Source organism: Crassostrea angulata, chromosome 4, assembly GCF_025612915.1.
Source record: "Crassostrea angulata isolate pt1a10 chromosome 4, ASM2561291v2, whole genome shotgun sequence".
In the NCBI taxonomy this organism is placed as follows: Eukaryota; Metazoa; Mollusca; class Bivalvia; order Ostreida; family Ostreidae; genus Magallana; species Magallana angulata.
Window position 1 is genome coordinate 11845028 of NC_069114.1, and position 26466 is coordinate 11871493.

At 33.8% G+C, this 26466-nt stretch overlaps 1 protein-coding gene across 1 annotated transcript in view; it reads left to right on the forward strand.

Moving 5' to 3' along the window:
* The first annotated feature begins 277 nt into the window (after positions 1-277).
* LOC128181422 (alpha-1A adrenergic receptor-like) overlaps positions 278-26466 on the forward strand; it is a 42077-nt gene continuing 15888 nt past the window's right edge. Inside the window, exons 1-2 of the mRNA XM_052849822.1 lie at positions 278-409; positions 12255-13412. Coding sequence (XP_052705782.1) covers positions 12536-13412 — 877 coding nt within the window. The 5' untranslated portion in view covers positions 278-409; positions 12255-12535. The remainder of the gene's footprint in view (positions 410-12254; positions 13413-26466) is intronic.

Genomic DNA, 26466 nt, shown 5'->3' on the forward strand with positions numbered 1-26466 from the left:
CTTTTATCTGCGAAGAACATAGACTCTCTATTGCCCGCAGATCAACGTCCTTTCAAACACTTGAAGATGACAGATGTCTTTAATTGTCACATGACTACGTGAATTTCTAGCTCCAGCAGTGAGTCACTGTTTTTAAATAATTACCTATAAAATTCTCATTATGCGTTTTGGGAACGTATATTGCATCATTTATAGTGATGCACAGTAGCTATTAGAAACATTTCATACAAATTAGCACATTGTTAAGGTACTTGTCGATTCTCTGTATGAGGGACTAGGAATAAGGAACACACACACAAAATCGAGACTCAGGGTGTGTCACTGCTTAATTTCATCCTTAAGTTGAATTAACGAATATTCTTTTGATATCTACTGGTTTTACAGGAAGAAAATATCGTATTGACTGAAGGTATGTACATGTTCATTTTAAAAGTTGAAATAAGCATAGTTGCTTGTAAAGAATGTATCTGGGCTGTGCAGAACTTAAACTGACGAAAAGTAAGGGAAAGAGGGTATGAAATGTCAGGCAAATATTTCATAAAAGCGATATAACATCTTATTGTACGTGAAGGCTCCTAGTTTGCTCCGATCATTTTAATCTGCAAGTCGCTGTTTTTGATCGAAAAAATTTGTCTGCCACCCACTTCAGGGTTGCGTAAAAATTAGATCTTTGTCAGTTTGTTTGTTCTTCACAGTAATTATGAATAATGTTAACGATAAAATATTCTGCCCACGGAAGAGAGAGAGAGAGAGAGAGAGAGAGAGAGAGAGAGAGAGAGAAAGAGAGCACTTGCAGTCAAATACATAATGATTCGAGACTTAACGAGTCTTTATTGATGTTAAGCCGACTTGCTTTGTACATGTACATAGTGGAAATCATTTGTTAGATATGCAACGTTCAACAGTTCAAGAAAGAGTTCAGTATGTTTTCGGGTAACATCGTTCACTCGGTCAATTCTTGATATCATAATTACTGCTGTTACTAAATTAACTGTATATCTGTTCATATAATAAAATCGAGCTCAGTGATAGCACGTTTGTGAAGCAGGCATTGCACTATGTAGTCGGTTAGCATTGCATCCACGTGTAATACAAACGTCTACGAGAACAAAATCCACGAACATATGAGCGCGTTGTATTATGATCTCACTGCAGTTGGTATTTGTACAGAGAGACAACCCAAATCCATTATCTTGCATGTTCGCCAAATCACAAGTCAATTTCTCTTGAGTCTCTTAGAGTCTTCATTAGCAGGAGTATTGGGTACGTGGAAAGTAGGACTTGTGCTAAAACTAAAGAAGAATTTCTATAGTGCTTGCTTGCATGCGATAAGGAAAATAGTTACCAGTCATACTTGAAACTTCGGTTTGGATCCGATGCACATGAATAAAATATCAAAAAAACTTATAATCACGTGTACATGCTCAGAATATTCAAATTTTACAAGTGAGAGTTATTTTCAATCGAACAATAATAAATTATTTCATATCTTGTTGTCTAAACAACCAAATTGAAGTGTGCCCCCGAGTATATTGTGATATATGTGTGTTGTTATCGATATTAATAACGTATAGAGTAGGATTTATGTGAAGTCCTGCTGTAGAGGCCAGATATAATTTGCCATATACTTGTAGTTAGTGAGCAGCGTATTGGCAGTAACTAGATAGCTGAGGAACTCATAGTTAACTTATTATTATGAAAAGAGACTGATTACTACCCTTTAAAAGCCAGTATCCGTGTTAAGTGAAGGAAGCTTCTACAGGATATGATATGTAAAAGCGTTCAATTTCAATAAGAAAAACTAAAAATAAAACACAGCATGGTTTATTTTTATTTCTGTATTAATTTTCTATCTAATTTAACATATGGATCAACACTTTCCCCTTAAACCATTTTTTTTTGGTTTACGATTCCACAAGATTAAGCCATTTTCAAACGTTTAATTTGTGCTACATGCGGCCAAATCTAAATTTCAACATAAATAGTAATCAACATATGGCGTCTTGGTTGAAGTGTATCTCAAGACTTTCCTCAACTCGATTTTTAAACCTGATTAATGTTAGAGCCTAGAAACCAAAGGATTCAATCACTACAGTTAAAGATACGCTATTTTTCCAGAAAAAAAAGAAAAGATAAAATACATGTATATTGTAGTAAATGTTATCATTAAAAACAATTTCTTATTTAAATTTACCATGTGATGGAAACCTGACTTGAAGGCATGTAATCGTAAAACATGTTTCACGTTCTTGATTTGTTTATTGCTAAAAAAATTATCCCTGGCATTCAATGCAATATTTTTGAAATTTTTCATAAACTCAGTCACACCCCTTTAGATAAGCATGAGCCACACGTTATCTCACTGTTTTATTCTTACTTCCTGCATCGTGGAATTTGATTATAAAATCTATTTGTAAACAAATCATACAGGTTGCGGAATGCTGAATGCCTCTGTAAAATGTTTGTTAAATGAAAAGTTAGAATTGCGTCCGCAAGAAGTCAATAATTAACTTCATTTTCTAAAGAAACAAACACAAACGAATGAACAGCATACTGATTATATACAGTTGTACTTGAGTAGCTTATTCAACAAACACAAATTAGTGAACATCATACTGATTATATACATGTACAGTTATACTTAAATAGCTTATTCAACAAACACAAATGAATGAACAGCATATTGATTATATACAGTTGTACCTGAATAGCTGATTCAACAAACACAAATGAATGAAAAGCATATTGATTATATACAGTTGTACCTGAATACCTGATTCAACAAACACAAGTGAATGAACAGCATACTGATCATATACTGTTGTACCTTAATAGCTTATTCAAAATGTGTATGGCTCCCGAAAATCGACCTTAAAAAAACATAAGTAGACGTCATTAAGCGGGGCTCGTCCACTGGACATTTGAACCGCCACAATGACGTAGCCTGCCAGCGTCAGTCGTAACTGGCCACATCGGTGTCATGTGATAAAAGTTATATTTCAATTCAACAGAGAAAAAAAAAACCCCGGAACCCAGCACCTGAATTTCATTTCTAAACCCCTAAATCCTTACTACAAATCATATGTGTTTTTTTCCATACCTTTAGTTGGTCAATGATTGGTCAGTAGATTCGACATATATACTATATTAAATCTATCTTTAAAAGATAATATCCTTTAAGGCCTATCCATTCCGAAATCGCTACCCCTCTACTCCCATAAAAAAATCCCAGACCCTTAAAGGGGCTTGGTTACGATTTCGGTCAAAAATTTTTTTCCCGATTTTAATGTTTACAATGCTTCAGTTAAGCCCCTTTCACAATTGGCGCATGACCACTTTACACCACTTTGCGATCGAAATTTTTTAGCTGCTCACGAGCTCTCGCATACGTTGCACGAGCTCTCGCATTTGTTGCATACGTTTTACTGGTCGCATCAAGTCTCTTTTGAATAGTGGACATGCACACTGTTCAGACGCGACCGAACGCGATCCAAATTATCGCAGTGCAACGCACGAACATTAGTACGAACGTTTTACAACGTTTTGTGTACTTGCAAAAGTGATGCACGATTTATAAAGATCGTAAGATAAATCGCTGGTGTTTATGCGTCTGTTTTGCGACCGTGAGACTGTTGCTCAACGTGTCTCATGTAATCTTGCAACGTTTTACTATCATTGCACGACTTATTAGCCTCTATATGCCATGCTTTCCTACAAGAATATATACCCTATATAAGTATCTCTGTTTCAGAACAAAATTTACAATATACATTTATTGCATCATCGTGAGGGAAATACATGTATGCAAATTTTTTCCCTCAAGAAAAATCATATTTCCCGAGGGCATTGCCCGAGAGAAATTTGTTTTTTCTGGGGAATAAATCTTCATATTCCCTGTACATTAATGCAATAAACGTTATATTATACCAAGCAACATATGATTACACAAAATACGTTGATTTCTAATTATGTTTGACTTTTCAACAGTCGCAACATTAACGTCGTGATTGTTTGATTTCCCATTTAACTGTCTCACTTTTCTTTCATAAACTACATCGTATGCTCATATCGGCTTTTTCATTCCTATGACATCTCCCTTTTACGTGACTTTTAGACCATTCAGATATAATAGAATAATCATATTGAGGTATAATAATAAATGCTGCTGCATATCTGTATCTTCTTGGGCGGCATCTTTTCTCGCTTTCAGCTACAGTATGTCTACTGAATATGGGCGGTGTATATACCCCCTCTGACTCGCACGATCATTTGTACCATGGAACGCATAATCGCACGTCCAATCACATTGGCGCACGTTCAATCGTCCGATCACCTAGTCTCTCGCGCGTTTATATCGTATTATCTTTCAACAGTTGCTTTCATTGTACAACAGTCGCATACAGACGCAAGATATATCGCAAGACTCTATGCGTTTACATCGCTCAACGCTCGCTTAGATCGTGCAAAATTCGTACGAATACTTTTTTCATATGCGATTATTTCGGCAACAGTTAACGATTCATATCAAATTTTTTCGGTTGCACGAATATTTGGTCGCTTCTGCTCGTACGCCAATTGTGAAAGGGGCTTTAGGCGTTTTAAAACCAAAAATATGGTGTCATTCATTGATTTTTTAGCGAGTTACAGAGCTTACAATTCTTTGCTACGTAAAGAAAGCTTTTGTTTACATTTTGAATGTTGTGTTATACGTTATGAACTGTTTATTAATGCTCAAAATGAATTACAACATAGGCAAAACAGGTTGAAAACGGTTTTTACTGGTATATTGAACCTGTGTAAAGAAAAACAGTGCACGAGCTTTGTTTACATGACAAAGAATTTTGAGTCGTGTATTTGCTTATAACTCTACGACTGACTCTGATCATTAAAAATGCATTCCTAAAGCTTTGTAAATACTAAAAACAGAAAAATCGAATTTGACCAAAATCGTGACCATGCCCCTTTAAGAAAAAAAATCGTAATAGAATAACATTTTCGGAAAGAAAAGATAACGAAACTATATATTATGATTTAATGTTATCGAACAAAAATGCGCCACTAAATTGAAAAAAGAATTAAACATAGTACAAGATGATTGATGAGAAAATCTTGCATGTTCTTCCACATGCTTTGTCTAGAGGGTGTTAACAATTCCCACAAGCTGGCGTAGAGATAGAGCTAACTTTATACTTTTGCTACAGTTTTAATCAATGCTGAGTAAATGGGCATGTAACAACCCTTTTCTTTCCACAAAATAACACTAATCAATGCTTATGTTGCGTTGTATCTCCATGATGCTTTTGATCATACAGAAAATATATAATTAATATTGATCGTGAAGAGAAGATAAGCTTGGAATTTGGTAAAAACTACGAATAATTCAAAACATCTTTATCTGTATTATAAAGGGTTTCAATCCACCTGGCAGATAAACTTTTTAGGGAAATTAAAGATGTATATCTTTTACGTCTTTTAATCGCAGTTGTTAATTTCCTTTTATTAGTATTTTCATAGGTAGGGAAATTGAAATATGTTAGCTTTTCAATTTCATACAACAGGAAATGATCGTAAAGCTCGCATTTTCTGTAAGTCCTACATGTTCACTTTGCGGAAAATCTCAATCGCAAAAAAAAAAATCAATCACAAAAAGCATTGTGAGAGTATTGCATAAGCAATACACGTCCCCTACCGGTTAAAACAATGCACTGTTATGCAGAATATCATTTCTTACCGACTTCTGTACCCCGAATCAACAGACCAAGCCGATAACGAACACGATTGTAATACATGTAATACAAAAAACCCTGTCGGTTAAATTTACAACACAATGCTTGACACTATTTTACAGAACTTATTTGTTTGTTAAAAGCAATACAAGGAATGGTACAAGTAATGAACGATATTATTACTGACAACATACTTTACTCGTTTATTCAATACACATTGAACCCGATAACGAACCCGAACATTAAAAGATTGGAACATAAAAAAATAATTTTCTCGAAAATATGTCAACCAGACGCTGCTACAAAAGTGTAAACTTGATCTTCAGTTTGACATTTTGAAGCTGTTCAGCAAATTTCATATTATTCCTCAAACGCATAAATAAAAAAGTGTGGAAAATTAAAGTGGGACAGACAGACGGACGGACCGACGGACGCAGAGGAAAGCTATAGTACCCTCCGATGAAACCAGTAGGGGACTAATAAAATGTGTTGAATAAAGTTCCATTATGTTTGGCTTCAAAATTCATCAAATTTGAAATTTCTGTACCAGTCTAATCTACAATTTCGATGTTTTTTCCTTTTGAACTTTTCATGAACATTGTTTTTTTTTTTCCAGCGTGAACGCATAGATATTTTCAAAATGATTTTTAAACAGAAGTCTGACGTTTGTGAACTGATAACAAAAAAGACAGTACAGCTTTTCCTTTTTTACAACTGGTATAAAATTTTGTCCTTTTCTGACTCAAGTCTAAATTCAATCAATACAAGCAGTCAAGTACAAGTAACTAATCCAATGAGTTCTGAACAAAACGCATTTAAATCCATAACTTCTATACCTTCCTTTAAACGGTTACTCACCTTGGTACTCCCCGTTCCAAGTTTTGAGGTTGCTTAAAAATGTTTTGCCGTAGAACATAATCTTCATAGGCTCTCTCCGAGCGCTGAAATTACCGGTGTTTGCCGAACAAGAAAAGGATAGAAAACGCATGCAAGTGGAGAATTTTGTCATTTGTTTTACGCATGGTATCGTCTTCCGGTTAAAGGGACCTACACAGAATTTGCACTCCAAATTCTAAATTTCATTTTTCCATTTTTAATGTTTAGAATGGTTAATATGGTTTTTTTTTTAATACTTCATTAAAATTTGAAAGTCAAATATTGAGCTACAAGCAAGATACAGAGTTTGAATATCTTGTTCTTGTAAACAAGGCTCAAGTTTCGTTATTGTTTACATAATTTCTTTATTGGTATACATGTATGTTTTAATGTTTATTCAACTTATCTTGTTTGTCACGAGTAATTTTGTTAAAGAAAGGTTTTTCCTTACTTTACATCTTTACATTATTTGTAAATAAATATAAGACTTAAACGCTTTGTTTACATATAACAATGAATTTTAACTTCTGTACATTTCTTATAACTTATAACATTCAAATGTTGGACAATCATTCAAAATGCACAAGTAAACCATTTTATACATATAAAATATGAAATTTAAATTCGTGTCTCAAATTGTGTCTAGGTCCCTTTAAGTGTACATGAACTTTACATAATTATAGATAATTATCTGTTTCACTTAATTCAATCCGATTAGATAACATAGAAATTATCAGTTTTCAAAACTTAGTTTTTCTTTTCACCTGCTAGAGTTCCAACGCCGCCGATCCATCAACAGAAGGGCCTCAAAAAGTTTGTTGTTGTTCTTGACAGCAAGATCTCTATTAGATATCTCATCCGTATGCACATAAATTTACTTTCAATCGTGAACGAGGCATCGCTTTCTCCAGTTCAGCAGTTTTGTTACATAAACATTTGCATATCTGTGAAGATGAAACATAAATATATCTATGCAAGCCTATGGTTTTTCATCTTCTACATCAGGGGTTTCTGATCCGCACTGCTCCTCACAGCGAGTGGAGTGGACCGAAAAACCCTTGGCTAGCAAAGATGAATGTTTTCTGTTCAATCCGCTTCCCCCCACAAACGACTTAAAACTCTTGACCCGCAAAGATAAAAGAAAATATCTCATTTACATTAAATAATGAATACTTTTAAGATGTATTTAAACAATGCATAAGTAATGATTTTCAAATGTACATGTAGTACATCTTTGAAATTGCTATCATATCAAAGATATTAATTGCAATGCAGTTCAAAAACGTGTAACTGTTGAACATAATAAGCCGGCCAAATTAGGTTAAATCTGCATCTTGTTCTTTATGAACATGCAGTTGACAAAAGTTCCTGAAGAATTTGAGCCCAAATATATAAGGGAATCATATTAATACGAATAAAAACAAGCTATCATAGGAGTATGTAACCAGAAGATTCAGCTCGCAATATACAATATAGCTCTCTTTCTTCTTACATGAGGGCATATATGGTGTCCGGATAGAACCATTGCAAAAACCAAAACAGCACGTATAATAGATCAAATTCTCGCCGTTACGACACGTAAACGTACAAATTTAAACGATGTTTCGCATTATAATTTTTCAAGGGGGTTGGGTGTCGAAGGGATGTTCAAGTTTACCAAATTTGGTTAGAGTTTCGCAATTTCCTTTGTAATTTTAATAAATTTCAATTTAGCGCAACCCATGATAAGCAACGTACGTCATTTTAAATAAATTTTGTGTCAGGGTGATGGCGTATGTCAGAGCGACTGGAATCCATATAATAGCATTGCAGGAACGAAACAGCCCGCACTCTGTGGTGTATTTTAGTTCGCTTTTTATCGTGTTCCCATTGTGCGATACTCAATGGTGGGGATCCAATTTAATCGATCATCGCAGAAACTAGCGGAGCAGAACATATAATATGTCATTTTTTTCCCTTGATTCTAAGAAAAGCATGCCTTAATGTTATTAAAATATGGAACGTCGATGCCAATGTTTTGTTGAGAGAAAGTGATTGCCCATTCAATACTGGTAAATAGGTTGTTCCGCTCCAAGAAAAATACACAAAAAACATTTTTAAATATAACCTGTAAAAGATTGCAAAAATGTTACAAATAATTATATCAATTCACCATTAAAATATGTCTATTGTTATTTCCTTTTAACATCCACGCTTTTGAAACTCTTAAGCACCAATCATCTTAATTTTTTTTAATTACGCGTTTGCATGTCATTTATTTCCGCCTTGATCTCTACCTTCATAACCTGCATGAATCATCAAAGAAAGCAATTTATTGTTTGTTTTGTACATCTTTCCTTCAACAAATTAATACATTTACTATAAAAAGTAGGATAAAGTACTCCTAATGTGCATCAGTAGGTTAGCTTAAGAAACAGCCAAATCATCTCCTATGGGAATTTGAGTCTGACATCTCCATACTTATTTCGTGCAGTCCATGATTTTTCGCAGGAGGCTTCGACCAATCGATAAACGGGCGCGTGTAGATTTCAGTCTGGCTGTTTCTATAAAGCTATGAATTAACTATAAGTTTTCGAAAGAAATAGAGGGAATCATACTCGGTAGAGGTAAATATATTCCTTTAACCTAAAAAAAGAATAAAAAGTGAATAGTGAATAGTGAAATTTTTAACTTTTATAAATTCTAATTCTAATTACATCAGCGTCGAAATCTTACGCCCACCCTTATATACATGTACTGTGCGCTATCTGACCAATAGCTAACCTCTTTGATTATTTTTGTTCTCATAAATATCCAATATTGATTTCTTTATTCACCAATACAATAAGGCATTAGTGCAACTCTTTTGTTTATAAAGGTATAAAAATGGCGATCATTATGAAAACCTAAAGCATTTGAATGCATATTGAATTTTACATTGAAGATCATAGGAAGTGCATGTGCAGTTTAAGTACACATGTTCTCATTGTTTAAATTGATTTGAACTTTATACAATTTTTTTTCGATGAGTGTATGCATTAACACACACACACACACACACACACACACACACACACTCTCTCTCTCTCTCTCTCTCTCTCTCTCTCTCTCTCTCTCTCTCCATCAAACAAGTAATTTGTGTTCAATGACTAAAAAGGACATTACCTATCTAGGTGTTATTAGTCCTCTACTGGCTTTTCCTCTGCGTCCGTCAGTCCGCCTGTCCTTCTGTCTGTCCCACATCAGTTTTCCACACTTTTGTTTTCTTTATGCGTTTGAGGAATACATGTCATACATGTATGAAACTTGTTGAACAGGTCCAAAATTTCAACCGATCAAGTTTACACTTTCGTAGCGTCTGGTCGACATTTATACGATAAAATGAATTCTTTAAATTCCATTTTTTTAATGTTTAGGTTCGTTATCCGACCGTGGTTCGATGTGTAAGTAATGAACGAGGCCAGTATGTGGTCAGTAATAATATCGTGCGTTACTTGTATCATTACTTTTATCATTTCTAACAAACAGATACTGTAAGTTCTGAAAAATTGTGTTATGTTGTGTTGTAAATTTAATTGGCAGTATTTTTTTTTTTGTATTTTTACAATCGGGTTCGTTATCGGGTTGAGCTCTTTAATTGTTTGGTTTGGTTTGGGGTCCAGAAGAAGGTAAGAAATTATATTGTGCATAACAGTACATTGTTTTCAAAATTTCTACCAGCAATGCAAAAATGCAGGAGATAAAATAAAGAGTATTATTTTACCCACATTTTATTTGATTTCAATATTACCAACTGTATAGTTTGGATTTCCTCTGTTCTTTTATATCTGTTATCTAATTAAATAATAACATCTCGTTTATAATAGTTCTGTAAAGTTGTAGGCTTCGAAGCTCTCATATAATAATACAAACCGGTAGGGGACGTGTATTGCTTATGCAATACTCTCAGCATGTTTGTTTCCCTGGTCAAATTTTATCTCATCCGACACGTAGAAGACTTCCGGGCTGGTTTAAATAATCCTTTTTTATACTCAAACACAAGATACTTCAGAAATAAGGAATCATTCTTTGAGTATTATGAGGTGATAATTTTGGTCGGGGCGTGATCAAATCGAATAAAGCCCGAAATGCTTTATGATAGATTTGATCACGCCCCGACCGAAATTATCACCTCATAATATTCAAAAAATGATTCCTTATTACTTATATATATACAATTTTAAGCCATCGTACGATTAGATTTTTAAATATAAATAAGCAAACCCCGCTGGCGCCTCAATTTGGCGTCATTTGAAGTTACGGGTTATATAGTACAAAATCGATACGTATTGTTATCACAGGCAAAGACACTGGAAAATGTAAATATTTATCGATGAATTTATTCTAAAACGAACCTTTAGAAATATCCATTGTCACGTGATCTCGTAATCTCTTTTAAAACTTAAACACGATAGCCTTTGAATGTGGGTTATCCTTCATATTCAAATTGACAACAACATCAACCATTTTTAAGTATGCATATGGAAATCGGTGTTTCCCCTTCTATTACATAATATACCCAGTGTCCCGATAAATACCGATAAAAAATAGCTTAGTTGTCAGAAAATTGTCTTATACATGACTTATCATACAGATTAAAAATGATGGCCTGATTCAAAAGATTGAAAAGTTGATAAGGCTTATGTTGCGTTATCAAAATCATTAAAAAAGGGAACATGCCATCTCGTATGGTATATCTTGTATATATACAAGATTCCTTTGAACGCGTTTTATCCGTATTTGAAATAGTAAGTTGTCAAGTCGCTTTATTGTCTTACAAACGAACCTTAAACAATTTACATTATTGTTTTTGCACATTGATGGCGGTTCCGAAAATTTATTCAATGATAGCATTTAACTCGTATAAGAAAAGTTGGTTACGGGGACGACACTCAATATGCCACTTATTCTAGAACCTCTTTAGGGTGTATTATTTTTGTTTCTTGAATACAAATTTTATGTGCTTAATGTTAATGGATTAATCTTTAACGACATTGACAATGATATTGCACAAAAATTATTCAGGACGACCCAAGTCCCACATCTGCCGCCCTGACACTTAAAGACCGCGATCCTAAGATCAGCATGTGTCACCATGCAGCTATTTAAACGATTTTTAGAAGCTCCCCCAACTTCAAGTGGTTACTTAAACACAGGCATTGCATGTCAGCAGTAAAAACGACACCCCAAAGATTAAAAGTTTGAATGGCTTTTATTTTGGGTTAACTTGTATTCGTTGCACCGATTGTAAAATATAACATAAAACCACGGACTGTCAAAAGAATAAATAATTGAGTTTGTAGATATTTCAAGATAAGAGATATGCCACCTATGTCCAATACAACACACACACTCTCTCTCTCTCTCTCTCTCTCTCTCTCTCTCTCTCTCTCTCTCTCTCTCCTAGGGTGATATGAGCGCGCTGTGAATAGGAAGTGCTGCTGTTGCTCCAATTAAACACACTGTACATTATAATGACGCAAAGAAAATGATAGTCGATAATTATCTCGCTTTAGCGTATGGACCCAGACAACGCAGTAACGCCCAGTGGAAGTGTTAAGAAACTCGTGAACGTTTTTTTTTTTGTTTGAGACACTACTTCACATAATTAATACTTCTCTGATTATATTTCAGCACCTTGCTGTGTGTTTTTCGCCAGTGACACTTTAGTGATGACGGGTGCAGAATTTTCTCGCTCTTTTATTATTTGTTTTCTTCGTTGCAACTCGAGAAGATCGCTGGACTTGTGATATTGAGGAAATGAAATCGACCATAGGCGAGAACTCTTTACGGTATGTATTTCTATCGGTAGTCTTATGCCATCGAACGGTTTCATAAAGGCAACAGGGTTTCACCGCCAGATCAGTATTCAGTATTGCAGTGAGCAGCAGTTCACCCACTGTTGATTCTTCAACATGAACGACACAAATGATACAACGGAACAGAACCCGCATTCAGAGGAACTTTCTCTACCTTACGCCATTGCGACGGGAACTGTGCTTTTTAGTATATTATTCATGACTGTGTTTGGAAACCTGTTAGTTTTACTTTCTGTGGCCATTTACAAGAATTTGCGACACACGACAAATTACTTTATTGTGAATTTAGCCTGTGCTGACCTTCTGCTGGGATTGTCAGTGCTGCCATTTTCGGCGATGTTGGATATTCTTGGATATTGGCCCTTTGGTCCAATCCTGTGCATTTTCTGGACGTCGGTGGATGTGTTGTGGTGTACTGGGTCCATAATAACATTGTGTGTCATCAGCGTTGACCGTTATATAGGAATAACTCGACCTCTCCAACATGGAATTATCATGTCCGAGAGGAGAGCTTGCTGGATTATTTCCCTTGTGTGGGTTGTCTCCCTTGCGATCTCTATCGGACCGGTGTTTGGTTGGCGACATGACCGGAAGTTAGCAAGCGCTCAAAATTGTCATGTGAACAGAGAGCCCGCGTACGTTTTATTTTCAGTGACGGGATCATTTTATATCCCATTGTTCATAATTGTCTTCGTATACAGCCGCATCTTCAAAACTGTCAACGAACACTCAAAAAATCTTCAGAAAGGGGAGACCACCATGTCTTGTGGAAAGTCATCCACCAAAAAAGTAAAGTTAAGAATCCACACCGGTCGGTCGAGCTGTAACACGATATTGAACGGAAACTCGAAACAGAATATGTCCGAGCGATTAATAAAATTCAGCCGGCAGAAAAAGGCCGCTAAAACGCTTGGAATCGTAGTCGGGGTCTTCATCCTTTGCTGGTTTCCCTTCTTTTTGGTCCTACCTTTAGGTAAGTACTCTTTTGATAATGACAATTTTTTTTCTATTGCAGAAAAAAATAACGATAGGTCTGTGCAGATTAAGAATAATTTTGATGAATCAATGCCTAACCTCTTTACTATAAATGTAACTATATACTACAAATTCAACTGGTACTTAACGGTTGCTATATTTTTAATAAGATAAAGTTATTTAATAATACCCGAAATGTCATTCTTAAAAAAAGGAAGACAAAAAAGTCTCCGATAATATTAATATTTTCTTGAGAATATTTTCAAGAATGGCACGAAAAGAATTTTTGTGATGAATTTATTTACCACTTGCTCATAAATAATAAAGGCAATGCGTGAAGCTAACTTAGTATTCCTCTTTCTGGCACCGAGTAAAGTTAAGAGGTGTGCATACAGATTTCGTTTAACTTGCAAATAGTGAGTTTAAGTTTCCTTTAGAGAGATGATAAATCTTTGGATGATTTTCTTCTCTTGATATTATGCATAAATATGCAGGGTGATCATTTAAGAAATATGCAAATCATTTATTATTATCTTGAAGTGCCGAGCAAATCAGCTAATGCGTAGATATTTTGCATATAGTACAATTGTACTATGACAGTTTGTACCATTATTTCAGTTTTTTAAACTATAGTTTAAGTGGTTGGGGGGGGGGGGGGGGGGTTAAAAGCGGCCATTTTATGACATAATAACATACATGACTGTCTTATACGTATGTATATACTTGTATATTGGCTGTCGTGCAGATCTGCCGAACTAATTCAATCGATTGATTCAAAGTGCATTTTCTTTCACCCTTTATATGGTTTCTTCTCCTGATACTATGCATAAATATGCAGGGTGATCCTTTTAGAAATATCAAAATCATTTATTATTATCTTTAAGTGCCCAGCAAGTCGGCTAGTCTTATTTCTTCAATTTAAAACTTGCATCTCTTATTACTCTATTTAAAAGAAACGAATATTTTAAAAAGGACACTGTATTTGGTATTCTTTTAACTCAAGTATATGTTTTTAATAAAAGAATATTTTGGGGCATATTGATGTTAATTAGTCGGGAAGGTCATATTCTGAATCATAAAACAGGTACAATGTTATGGTAGGAAGCTGTGGGCTTGTTTTACGTTAAGATGTGTTTGAATGGAGCAATGTTAAGAACTAGACCTCGTTAAAGATTGATAAAGAAGTAAATATATTCAATTGGTTCACTTTAGAATTAAATATGGCGTCATGCACTGAATGGAATTTAAACAGCTGACAATAAACAAATGCTGACAAGACACAGTTGAAGTAAACGGGTAATGAACACCAAAGCTTAATGAATGTTGGTCGTTTTTTTTCATTCAATTATATTTTATATATTCAATGCATTGTTCCATCAAAGATCCCCTTCGTTCGTCTTCTGCCATAAAAAAATTATGAGCTCAAACAGGATTGTCCGCCATCTCTAACTTGTGAATCTGCTAACTTTGGTATTGCAAGATAATAAGACGAAACTATGACAAACACATTTTCAAAATTGAAGTGCGAAGTTTTAAATATGAATTGTAATTTGCTCTATTATAATTACTTATCTTTTGACGGAAATATTATTTCAGTTTAAGACTCTCTCTCTCTCTCTCTCTCTCTCTCTCTCTCTCTCTCTCTCTTATACAAACGTCATTGATTTATCATCATTCATTGGTCACGGTACATAGGTTTGTGTCAGCTCTTTAATTTTGTTTTATTTATCGATGACTTCAGATACTATGCCCTACAAGAGTTAAAAAACACCTTTACAGTTCTTCACGGACTTGTTCTTTATGTGTAAATAAGTCAATACATCCCTTTATTCAGATGAAATAGGTAGCCAATGCCTGTTAATAACGGGTTTATTATCTGTGATTAATCACTTTCGATGCTGGTCCGATGGATCCCATCTTGTAGCAAATGGTTTTCCACAATGAATTGCTTTCTAAAGCGGTTCAGAAACACCTTTGGATGACCAGCGAGGTGTAACAATAAAGTAACGTTCCGGCAAAAGTTTTCCTGGAGTTTGTAAAGCTAAATTGCTATAAAATGAAATATTAATTAACCTTTTTGATACAGACACAGCATGAAAAACATTAAACTTTTTAACAAACAAAACAAACAATAATAGGGAGCGGTCAAAATTACAGAGTTAGCATATTTCAAATCAGGTAAATGCATTTTATATACATTTGAATAGCTTTTTAAATAATAATTTATTTACGTTAATGGAAAGAAACCACATTTTAAACTTGATTTAATGAAGCATTGTATGTAATTAAAGTCATTTATTTGCATTCATATGAGTTCTAACTTCTTATATCAGAGAGAGAGAGAGAGAGAGAGAGAGAGAGAGAGAGAGAGAGAGAGAGAAAAAGAGAGAGTGAGAGAGATAAATAGAGAGAGAGAGAGAAAGATAGAAAGAGAGAGAGAGAAGAAAGAATATTCTAAGAAGAAAACAATTTCTTTTTATATACTGTCCTTTTAATTTGCTGTTAAACGACGTATAGCTGTAGGGGATGCTGGTATTGCTCCCCGATATATTAGCGTCCTGGGTAGCTCCGGCCGATATCGCTCTCGGGGCCTCGTTATAAGCCATTAGAAACATGTAGCTAAGGTTTTTAGCCATGGCCTAACACGCGCAATAAAAAAAAATATTGTGATTGTGCAGGAGTAGTTTTACTGTTCAGCCAGCGACTCTTTTTTCATAACCGTGTATATGTTTATCCATGGAACGATTGAGTTGTCTCAACTGAGTTTGTTCTGTGATTTTTTAAATCAATATGTTGTGTGCTTTTGCATGTTTCAAGCATCGTTAAAATGGTTGTCTTACAATGATGTCATATATTTCAGCTCAATCTGATAAATATATGACATAAAGAAAAAATTAAGAAAACATAGCTCTCTTATTCAGTTTATTACCTTTTTATGTGATCATTCTGCATGTATTTATCGTGATTTGGTGTGCTATTGTCATTGTGTGGAGTTCTTTTATCATTATATAATAAGTTTTTATCATTATAAGGCGTTCTTGTGTCATGCAATGAGATATTGTCATTATGTGGGTTGTTTTTTTGTTTTGTTTTTTTTTTGGGGGGGGGGGGGGGTATTTCGGTCTTTTCTCTTTTTTGGGTTTTTTTTTTGTGCTTTACTTTTTTCATCATGTGATGTACTGTTGCTTAACTTATAATTGATGTTCTTTTACAAGTAAATGCATTGCTATCTCATTATGGAATGTTCTCTCTTTTATATTAAAATAATATTATGTGCTTTTGTCATGTCGTTGTTGTAACATACATATCTCTTTATATCATATTCCTTACGTAATCAAAAAGACTTACATAACTATTCATGCGCTGTGCAAACCCCTTTATGTGATGTTCGAGCATCGTTATGATTATAGTTTTTGAATGACGTCATATTTTTTGGCTCATATGATAAAATACACGACACAATGAAGAAAGCGTTTAGAAAGCACAGTTCGCTTTTTTAGTTCATTGCTTGTTTCTGTCATCAATATATTAATCTTTATAGATTTGTTAAAGTTTGACTGAAGTTAAGTCAAGTTTCATGCCAGTTATGTTCTGGTAAGCATAGAAGTAAAGCATTTTGATTATAGAAACAATTGTGATTTGGGAACGGCTCAAACTAAAATACAAAATACTACTTGGAAGGAAATGTTAGATGTTAAATATCATTGTATAGAACTAGTTAAAATAAATTAGTTTAATATCTAATTTGGTCCTTCTTTTCTACTTTGATTTCATATTAATCAACGTTTACATTTATTTAAATATTTCATGATGACTGATCTACTTACAACTATACATGAATTGGAGAGTTTTGATAACAAATGTTACTCTTTCAAATTCTCTTTTCAATGATGTCATTTTTTTTTAATTTCCAACTATACATTGACCTAAAAATAATGCAATCTTATAATTATATTCCAGGAAAACCAAAACACACGTGAAAATGGCATTTGTACATCACATCATTACAAATATAGTGTACACTTTATAATGACAAAAGCACACTACATGTACTTTGTAATGAAAACACACTACCTTACACTATTAGCACACTTTGATATATTAAGCACAGTACATATTGATATAAGTACACTATATAATGATATATTAAACACTCAGAGTGATGAAAGCACACTACATATTGTATTAACACACTATATAATGATAAATTAAACATTACATAATGATATATTGAACAATAACTAAATAATAATAATTATATTAAGCACACTACATAACGATATCAGCACACTATATACTACATAATGATGTAAGCACATTATATAATGATAAATGCAAACTACACAATGGTAATACTATACTAAGCACACAGCATATCAATTATTAAGCACACTACATAATGATAACTGCACAATACATACATAATGATATCAGCACACTACATAATGATATCAGCATACAACATAATGATATCGGCACACCAAAACTACATAATGATACAAACACAATACATAATGATATCAGCACACTATATACATTATGATATTAGCACACAACATAATGATATCAGCACACTATATACATAATGATATTAGCACATAACATAATGATATCAGCACAATACATAATGATATCAGCACACAACATAATGATATAACCTCACTGGATTAGAATATCAGCACAATACATACATAATGATATCAGCACACTACGTAATGATAAAAGCACACTGGATAATAATATCAGCACAATACATACATAATGATATCAGCACACCAATACTACATCATGATATCAGCACACTATATAATGATACAAACACAATATATAATGATATCAGCACACTACATATATAACGATATGAGCACACCACATAATGATATCAGCACACTACATAATGATATCAGCACACTACATAATGATATCAGCATACAACATAATGATATCGGCATACAACATAATGATATCGGCACACCAATACAACATAATGATACAAACACAATACATACTGATATCAGCACACTATATACATAATGAAATTAGCACACAACATAATGATATCAGTACACTATATACATAATGATATTAGCACACAACATAATGATATCAGCACAATACATAATGATATCGGCACACAACATAATGATATCAGCACACTACATAATGATATAAGCACACTACATAATGATATAAGCACACTACATGCATAATGATATCAGCACACTACATAATGATATCAGCAATACATGCATATTGATATCAGCACACTACATAATGATATAAGCACACTGGATAATAATATCAGCACAATACATACATAATGATATCAGCACATTACATAATGATATAAGCACACTGGATAATAATATCAGCACAATACATACATAATGATATCAGCGCACCATTACTACATCATGATATCAGCACACTATATAATGATACAAACAAAATATATAATGATATCAGCACACTACATACATAACGATATGAGCACACAACATAATGATGTAAGCACACTGCATAATGATACAAGCACACTACATAATGATATAAGCATACTGCATAATGATATCAGCACACTACATAATGATACAAACACAATATATAATGATATCAGGACACTACATACATAACGATATTAGCACACAACATAATGATATCAGCACAATACATAATGATATAAGCACCCTACATAGTGATATAAGCATACTGCATAATGATATAAGCACACTACATAATGATGTAATCAAACTAAATATTGATTATAAAGTACACAACACAATAATAAAAGCACATCACATGTTGACAAAACCACACCACATAATGGTATGAGAAAAACTACATAATGACATATAAGCATCAAATGAAGTTAGGTTGGCCATGATCAGATAGCGTAGGTGTTCCATACTTGTCCGGTCAATACAAATTTGGGCATAGTAATAGGTATTCGTTATTGTGCATAATGGTACACATATAAAAGGTACATGTAACATTATTCCCTCAAAACTGTCTGTATATCCTTCCTACATCTATATTTTGTCAACGTTTTATCTGCTGTGCTCTATCCAAAGACTGACATTTCCATTAACTGCCATTAACACGATGGTCCGTGCGATACTCTTACTTTTGTTGGTGATAAAAAAATACATTACACCGGCGACTTTGCTCTCTGAATATCGAATATCAACCATTCACTTACACGGCGTTTACATGTTCATGTCTTTATATAGCTAGAAACATTCATCTTTTTTCTATAGACTGTCCAGTGTTAGAAAGTATGCTCGTGACATTTTGTGACCTTTTTTTTGATATCATTTATACTCTTATTGAATATTTCAAAGATATCATGCTCTTTTGTTTTTTGGTTTGATATCAAATCCAATGATTTTAGTTGTCAAAGTTATGATAACGGATGCATATTAGAATCTAGAGTGCAATTTACGAAGATTAACATAATATTTTTTATACAATATCTCATAGTTTATATCATATTTACCGTCAATAACAATCATAAATCTCAGGGATCTGTTGTTAAAAAAATTAAATTTGATCGCGGTTGTCGTGAATAATTTCTGATAAAACACATTGATTTTTGACAGTAAAGCTGATAGGAGTATTGCCATTTCACGTTAATCACACTCCTTCTACTATAGTTCTAGATCACACCTACTCGGAGAATCTCTGTATGCATCCTCTGTCTTTTGCCCCAATATTCCTTGTGTAATTTTGTGCATTGCTTTTTTATGATCTCTTATATTTTTTGCTTTAACTATTTTTATAGTGCAAGATTGTGCGATTATCAACAAGAAAAGACTTCTATAAAGATATTAAACATTTAAGGGAATTAATAAAATAATTGATTGCGTTTTCATAAGATTTACGGCACTGTAATTCATTCATCTATTCTATAGCCATGTCGGGTACATTGATATTAAAACAAATAAAACAACATATACATACATCCCAAGGCTTATTTATAAATACGTATTTGCACTGCTATGAAAGAAATCATGAATTCATTCAAAAATATGTTCATCATCAACGTTCAATAACTGAAGTGATTAGCCAATGTCACAACTGTTAGGCCTCTAAGAGTAATGTTGCAAATAGTGAAGCTACATTTAAGCATCGAATGCTTGTTTTTGGATGTCGTCAGTCCTATAACACACCATGCAGTGCAGACAAATTATGCATTAGCGCGGTATGATAATTTGTCTGCACCGCATGGTGGGTTAAAGGACCAATGCCATCTAAAAAATAAGCATTCAATGCTTACATTTATATTCATTCCGATGTCAATTAGTATGAAATATTTGTGTATCGTCGCTATAAAGCCATTATATACGCTGTTAATAAGGGAGATGAAACATACATAGAACAGCTACTGTGTTTTCATCATATTCGTTGAATACCAATTTTCGTGGATTTCGTTAGTAAGTTGATCCACGAAATTAAGTATATTAGCATTTATTTAGTTTGTTTCCGCGACTGAAAATATAGTGCTAGAAACTTTTGTCGAAAAACATGATCTTTTTTATGATAGATTTGATTTATCGATTATTTTCCATCAGTACATAGGAAGTTGGTTAATATGTAAGGTTTAACGTTTCAATTAATGTTATGGTAAAAAAAAAAAGACTGATAACGTTTATATTTGTACTCATTGCGCATGTGTATCCAAGTCTATCCAAAGGAAATTAAACGTCGCAGGAAATTAAACGTCACAGATTTTCAATGCAAAGATAAGGTGACATACACTGAATGTAAATATTTACTCTTGAAATTTGACGTTTGACAACATGACGTAGGCCAGAATTAGTGACATTTTAATCGGCAATATTTTTATTTTTCAAGAAAGAATTATTCCTACCACATTATCTAAAGGATCCCCATATTTTGTGCACATCTTATTCCGAAAGCATGCCGCATAGTATCATATCACATAGTGTATTTGTTTTTATACCCCCGCTCCGAAGGAGAAGGGGTATACTGCTTTACCCTTGTGTGTCTGTCTGTCCGCCCGTAACAAAAAATTCTGTCGCATTTATCTCAGCAGCTATTTATCCAGGTGCTTGAAATTTTTAAACAGTGTTTGTTAGGGCATGCCATATCGTGGGATATATTTTTGTACCAATCGGACGTCAACTTCCTGTTGAATGAGTACTTTGTTTATTTTTAGCAAAAATTTTTCAAACAAATTTTTGTCAAAGAATTCTCAGCAACTGTTTATCCAGGTGCTTGAAATTTTTATACAATATTTGTATAGGCATGCCATATCGTGGGATATATTTTTGTACCAATCGGACGTCAACTTCCTGTTAAATGAGTACTTTGTTTATTTTAGCCAAAATTTTCAAACAAATTTTCCTCAAAGATTTCTCAGCAGCTATTTATCGCAGATGCTTGAAATTTTTACACAATATTTGTATAGGCATGCCATATCGCGGGATATATTTCTGAACCAATATCAGACGTCAACTTCCTGTTAAATGACGACTTTGTTTATTTTTAGCCAAAATTTTCAAACAAATTTTCGTCAAAGATTTCTCAGCAACAATTTATAGCAGATGCTTGAAATTTTAACACCCTATTTGTTTTGGCATGCCATATTGTGAGATTTATTTTTGTATCAATCGGACGTCAACTTCCTGTTAGTAATGACTTTGTTTATTTTAAGCCAAAATTTTCAAACAAATTTTCGTCAAAGATTTCTCAGCAGCTATTCATCGCAGACGCTTGAAATGTTTACACAGTGTTTGTTAAGGCATGCCATATCGTGGGATATATTTTTGTACCAATCGGACGTCAACTTCCTGTTAGTAATGACTGTTTATTTTTAGCAAAAATTTTCAAACAAATTTTCGTCAAAGATTTCTCAGCAGCTATTCATCGCAGATGCTTGAAATGTTTACACAGTATTTGTTAAGGCATGCCATATCGTGGGATATATTTTTGTACCAATCGGACGTCAACTTACTTTTAAAAGAGTACTTTGTTAATTTTAGCCAAAATGTTCAAACAAATATTCCTCAAAGATTTCTCAGCAGCTATTTATCGCAGACGCTTGAAATTTTAACACACTATTTGTTTAGGCATGCCATATTGTGGGATTTCTGTACCAATCGGATGCCAGCTTTCTGTTAAATGTCGACTTTGCTTATTTTGCATATTCACATCAGAGCGGGGGTATCACCAGTGAGCATTGGCTCACAAATATCTTGTTGTTTTTCAAATAAGTTTACATGTCTATACAAACTGTACTTAGGAATTTTAGTGCACTTTTTATAAATATTAATATAATTAAATATAATAAAAAAAAATAATAAATTTTTTTTAGAGGAATAAATCATCAAAACTTAAAAAACGATCTCAGGATACACGTGGGTCTTGTTAACTTGCGGTAACGACTGGTTTTTGAGCCAAATAATATGCATCCATATCGAAACTCCATCGCATGCTTTTTTTGCGGTCGCTTGAGTATCTATAAAAAACCCAATGTAACTGCTTTTTGCTGAAAAAAAATCTACAGATCAAAAGAATATGCATTTTGATTTTACTCGCACTATGCATGTGTGTGCGTGCGAATCAGAAAATGTGTGTTTGATGCCAATTACTCTTTAGTTACTTTATCATGAGATTCATCTGGCGGAAGATTGACCAGATCTAGCGTGGTATCAAGGTACTATATTTACCTTTACATGAAAGAGTCGAAGTTTTCATGAAATACTTTTTTGAAAATGTATTGATATCGGACATGCCATTACCATTCTAATCTTAACTCTATTAATTGTATCGGTTATTATCTTAGCTTACCTATGTGAGCAGTGTTGCTCATATCAACGTCTATTAATTTATTTCTTCTTCATTTGTTAATACTATCCCCTAAAGAGCAACTATGAAAAATATTTTTCTTGCTTTGGGTTGAGGTGGGGAATGGACGTTAGATACATTTTTCTGACTTATGTAATTGTGAAGATGGTTTTATCCAAAACCTTTGCATTTGTTCATGCCACAACATTAATTTATGTAATTTCTTACCATTTCCAAGAGCCTCAGAATTTAGAGTTAGAGGACTTTGCTTGACCTTGACCTCTAACTTGATTTTTTTTCTGAACGTATCATACATCATGAAGGCATTATAAGGTGTAGAATAAGGCAGATAAAACAAAGTGGAAACACATACCGCGTGGACAAGTCTTTTACAGAGAAGTCTGATATGACATCGATCTTTCCTCATTGACACTTGTGTTAAGGTATATGTACTGTTTACTCAATGCCTACAGGTAGTCTTAGCAAGATTTGGTAAATAGGAGAGAATAAATGGTGCAGAATTGGATCTAAAAGGATCTCTTGTGACCTTAATCGCTGACCTTAAATGTTGAATCACAGTCATTGCACACATAAGCCCTCTTTAGGTGAAGTATGAGCCAGAGGAGGCTCATGGGGGAAAATATATGTTATAGACAAAGGTTTTTAACAGATGTTTTTTTAAATTTCACTTCGACTTTTGATCTAGAAACGGGCTCACGGTACAAGTAACTGCACACCCTTCATGAAAAGGCTCTTTGCATGTGAGAAAAATTAAACAGATTGAGTTAAGGGGGTGGGGGGGGGGGTCGTCCTGACAAGAAATTTACACATGTCTGCTATGCCCTTCATCTTTGGTGCATGATTTTGTTTCAATGTCACTGCACACTCTTTACCCAAAGACACTCTGTTGTTATAAGCCAGATTGGGCTAAGGAGAGAGATATATGCTCCGGACACGTTATTCCGGGCGGACAGACTAATCACTATAGGGCCACCACAGAGCGGGGTTCTGAATATAAAAAAGCCGGGCTCTCGTATTTGATCCATAAATAAATTGACCGATCTGTCAAAATCTGACTTATCTGAGAGGCTTGAGCAACTGAATAATGGATCCGAAATCAGGCATACATTGACATGTGTTAATAGTAGAAAATAACTTCATTTCGTCAGATTCTTATATAACTCAATTTTACACATGCAGCTATGCTACTAGGAAAACGATGATGAAACATTTTCTGTTTTGTTTTTAAACATTACATTGCTTTTCCCGCATGGCAAAGAAGATATTTATGATAAATTGTGAACAGAAATCACGAATTTATGTAAAATACAAAATATATTGTAAACTATATGTTAACAGTGTTCTCATTTTAACAAGAGCTTGGACTTTGGGAAGTTGTGTCAAACGACAATGTGACGTAGGCCTGTCTATTTCATTGTAGGCCATTCCTCAGCCACTCTTCAGTCATGAGTCTTTAAAATCAACAAGATTTGTCTGGCGTTTTAGCTTAGACTGCGCCTTCAGTGTATATTTCGCTTGAAATCAACATTATTTTTAACTTGTTTTGAAGCAAGATATAGATTGTTTTGTCCCAATGAAAGTCCAAGGTCTTGTTAAAATGGTTCTATTTTAATTTTGCTTTAAAACCAACATTACATTTTTTCCCAATTATCTCGAAACGTTGTCTCTATAATATAAACAGAATGGAATTAAAAAAAAATATCTTATCTCAAATGCATGCCGTTTGAGATTAACGTTCATGTATAGCTTATGCAATTTTCTCAGAATGTTTTATAGTTCGTCAATGCTAAAAGGTGAATTGCGGTGGGAAAAAGTATAAAGATAAATATAAATGGAATGAAACTGTCAAGATATGCTCCCATTGCTGTGGTATACAATTGACTTACCGCGATCTGCGTTTAATTCTAAGCCCAAGAGACAAGGTTTGTTATTTGAATTACATAATTTACATTTCATACTGCCAAAATCAGCGCTAAGATAAACTAACCTAGTGCACTGAAACAGAAACCAGAAGTTGTTTGGTTATAAAGGACTGTAAAAAAGCCGGAAAGTGCAACCGTTTTTTGTATCTTTTATTTTGGTTTATTTTTGATTTTTCTGACACCGACTTACATTTGTAACTGTATAATATCAGCTTATGTTTTAGTTTTGTGTGGCATGGCATTGATTGTTTCTCGTACCCCCTACCACAAAAGAAATCTAACACCACCACAATAATTTAATTCACCTTCACTTCTCTCTGCGAACAGTTCATTATGGTCGGCATGAACAGAATTCTTCCTGTGTGACAGGAAACTCAAAAGTAAAAAATCACAAACTTTATTACATGGACGTACCAAAAAATCCGAATTAATCATAGAAGAAACCTTTGCCATTTTAGTTATTTCTTTATTTATGACAATTTTGTTAACATGTTATACTGATGAGAGTTTTGTCAGATATTATTCTTCGACCCAATATTTCTACGTCGTTGCAACAATATCATTTAGAAAAGTATGAGATTACATTTCATACTGTAGGATTTGTTATCAAAGAACAAATATCACCAGAGCTTAAAAAAGCTTTTGAAAATGATTATCTTGTGTACCAGGAATAAAACTTTCACCTTAAATGTCAAATCCAGGGGCTTCCCTAAATTAGCCATTGAACTACATACAAATGTTACTTCTAAGAACCGATATCATTGAATATCGCCCATTTGGAGCGTCTATGTATAGGAATGTTGAATTATTATTGTATTGGAGATCTTTATTGCAGGCATATTGGTTTACCAGGGCTTAAGTTATATCATAAAACGCACGGATTTGGTCGAACACTGTTACACATTACGATGATTACAATCACATCGTAGGGCTTGATCTACCACCAGGCTAAGATCGGTCTCCAATAAGAGTATTAATAACTCATGGTTTTGGAATAAAACTAAAGCTATTCGGTGTGACAAAGTGACTGTAAAAATCCACTCAATATAATTCTAATATGATTATAGAGTTCCAATCAAAAACACTTATAATCAATTTTTATTGCAATATAAAACAAAGAAACAATTTGCGATAACCCTGATACACTGTATGATTACAGTTCCCATCAATCGTACAGCATGATAAGTCAAAGTAGTAACACAATTAGTTAGTGACTTATTTAAGATTTAACAAATACTCAGTAAATACTAGTAATTGAGAAGAGAAACCATTGCATAGATAAATGAATCGGAGTAAGCG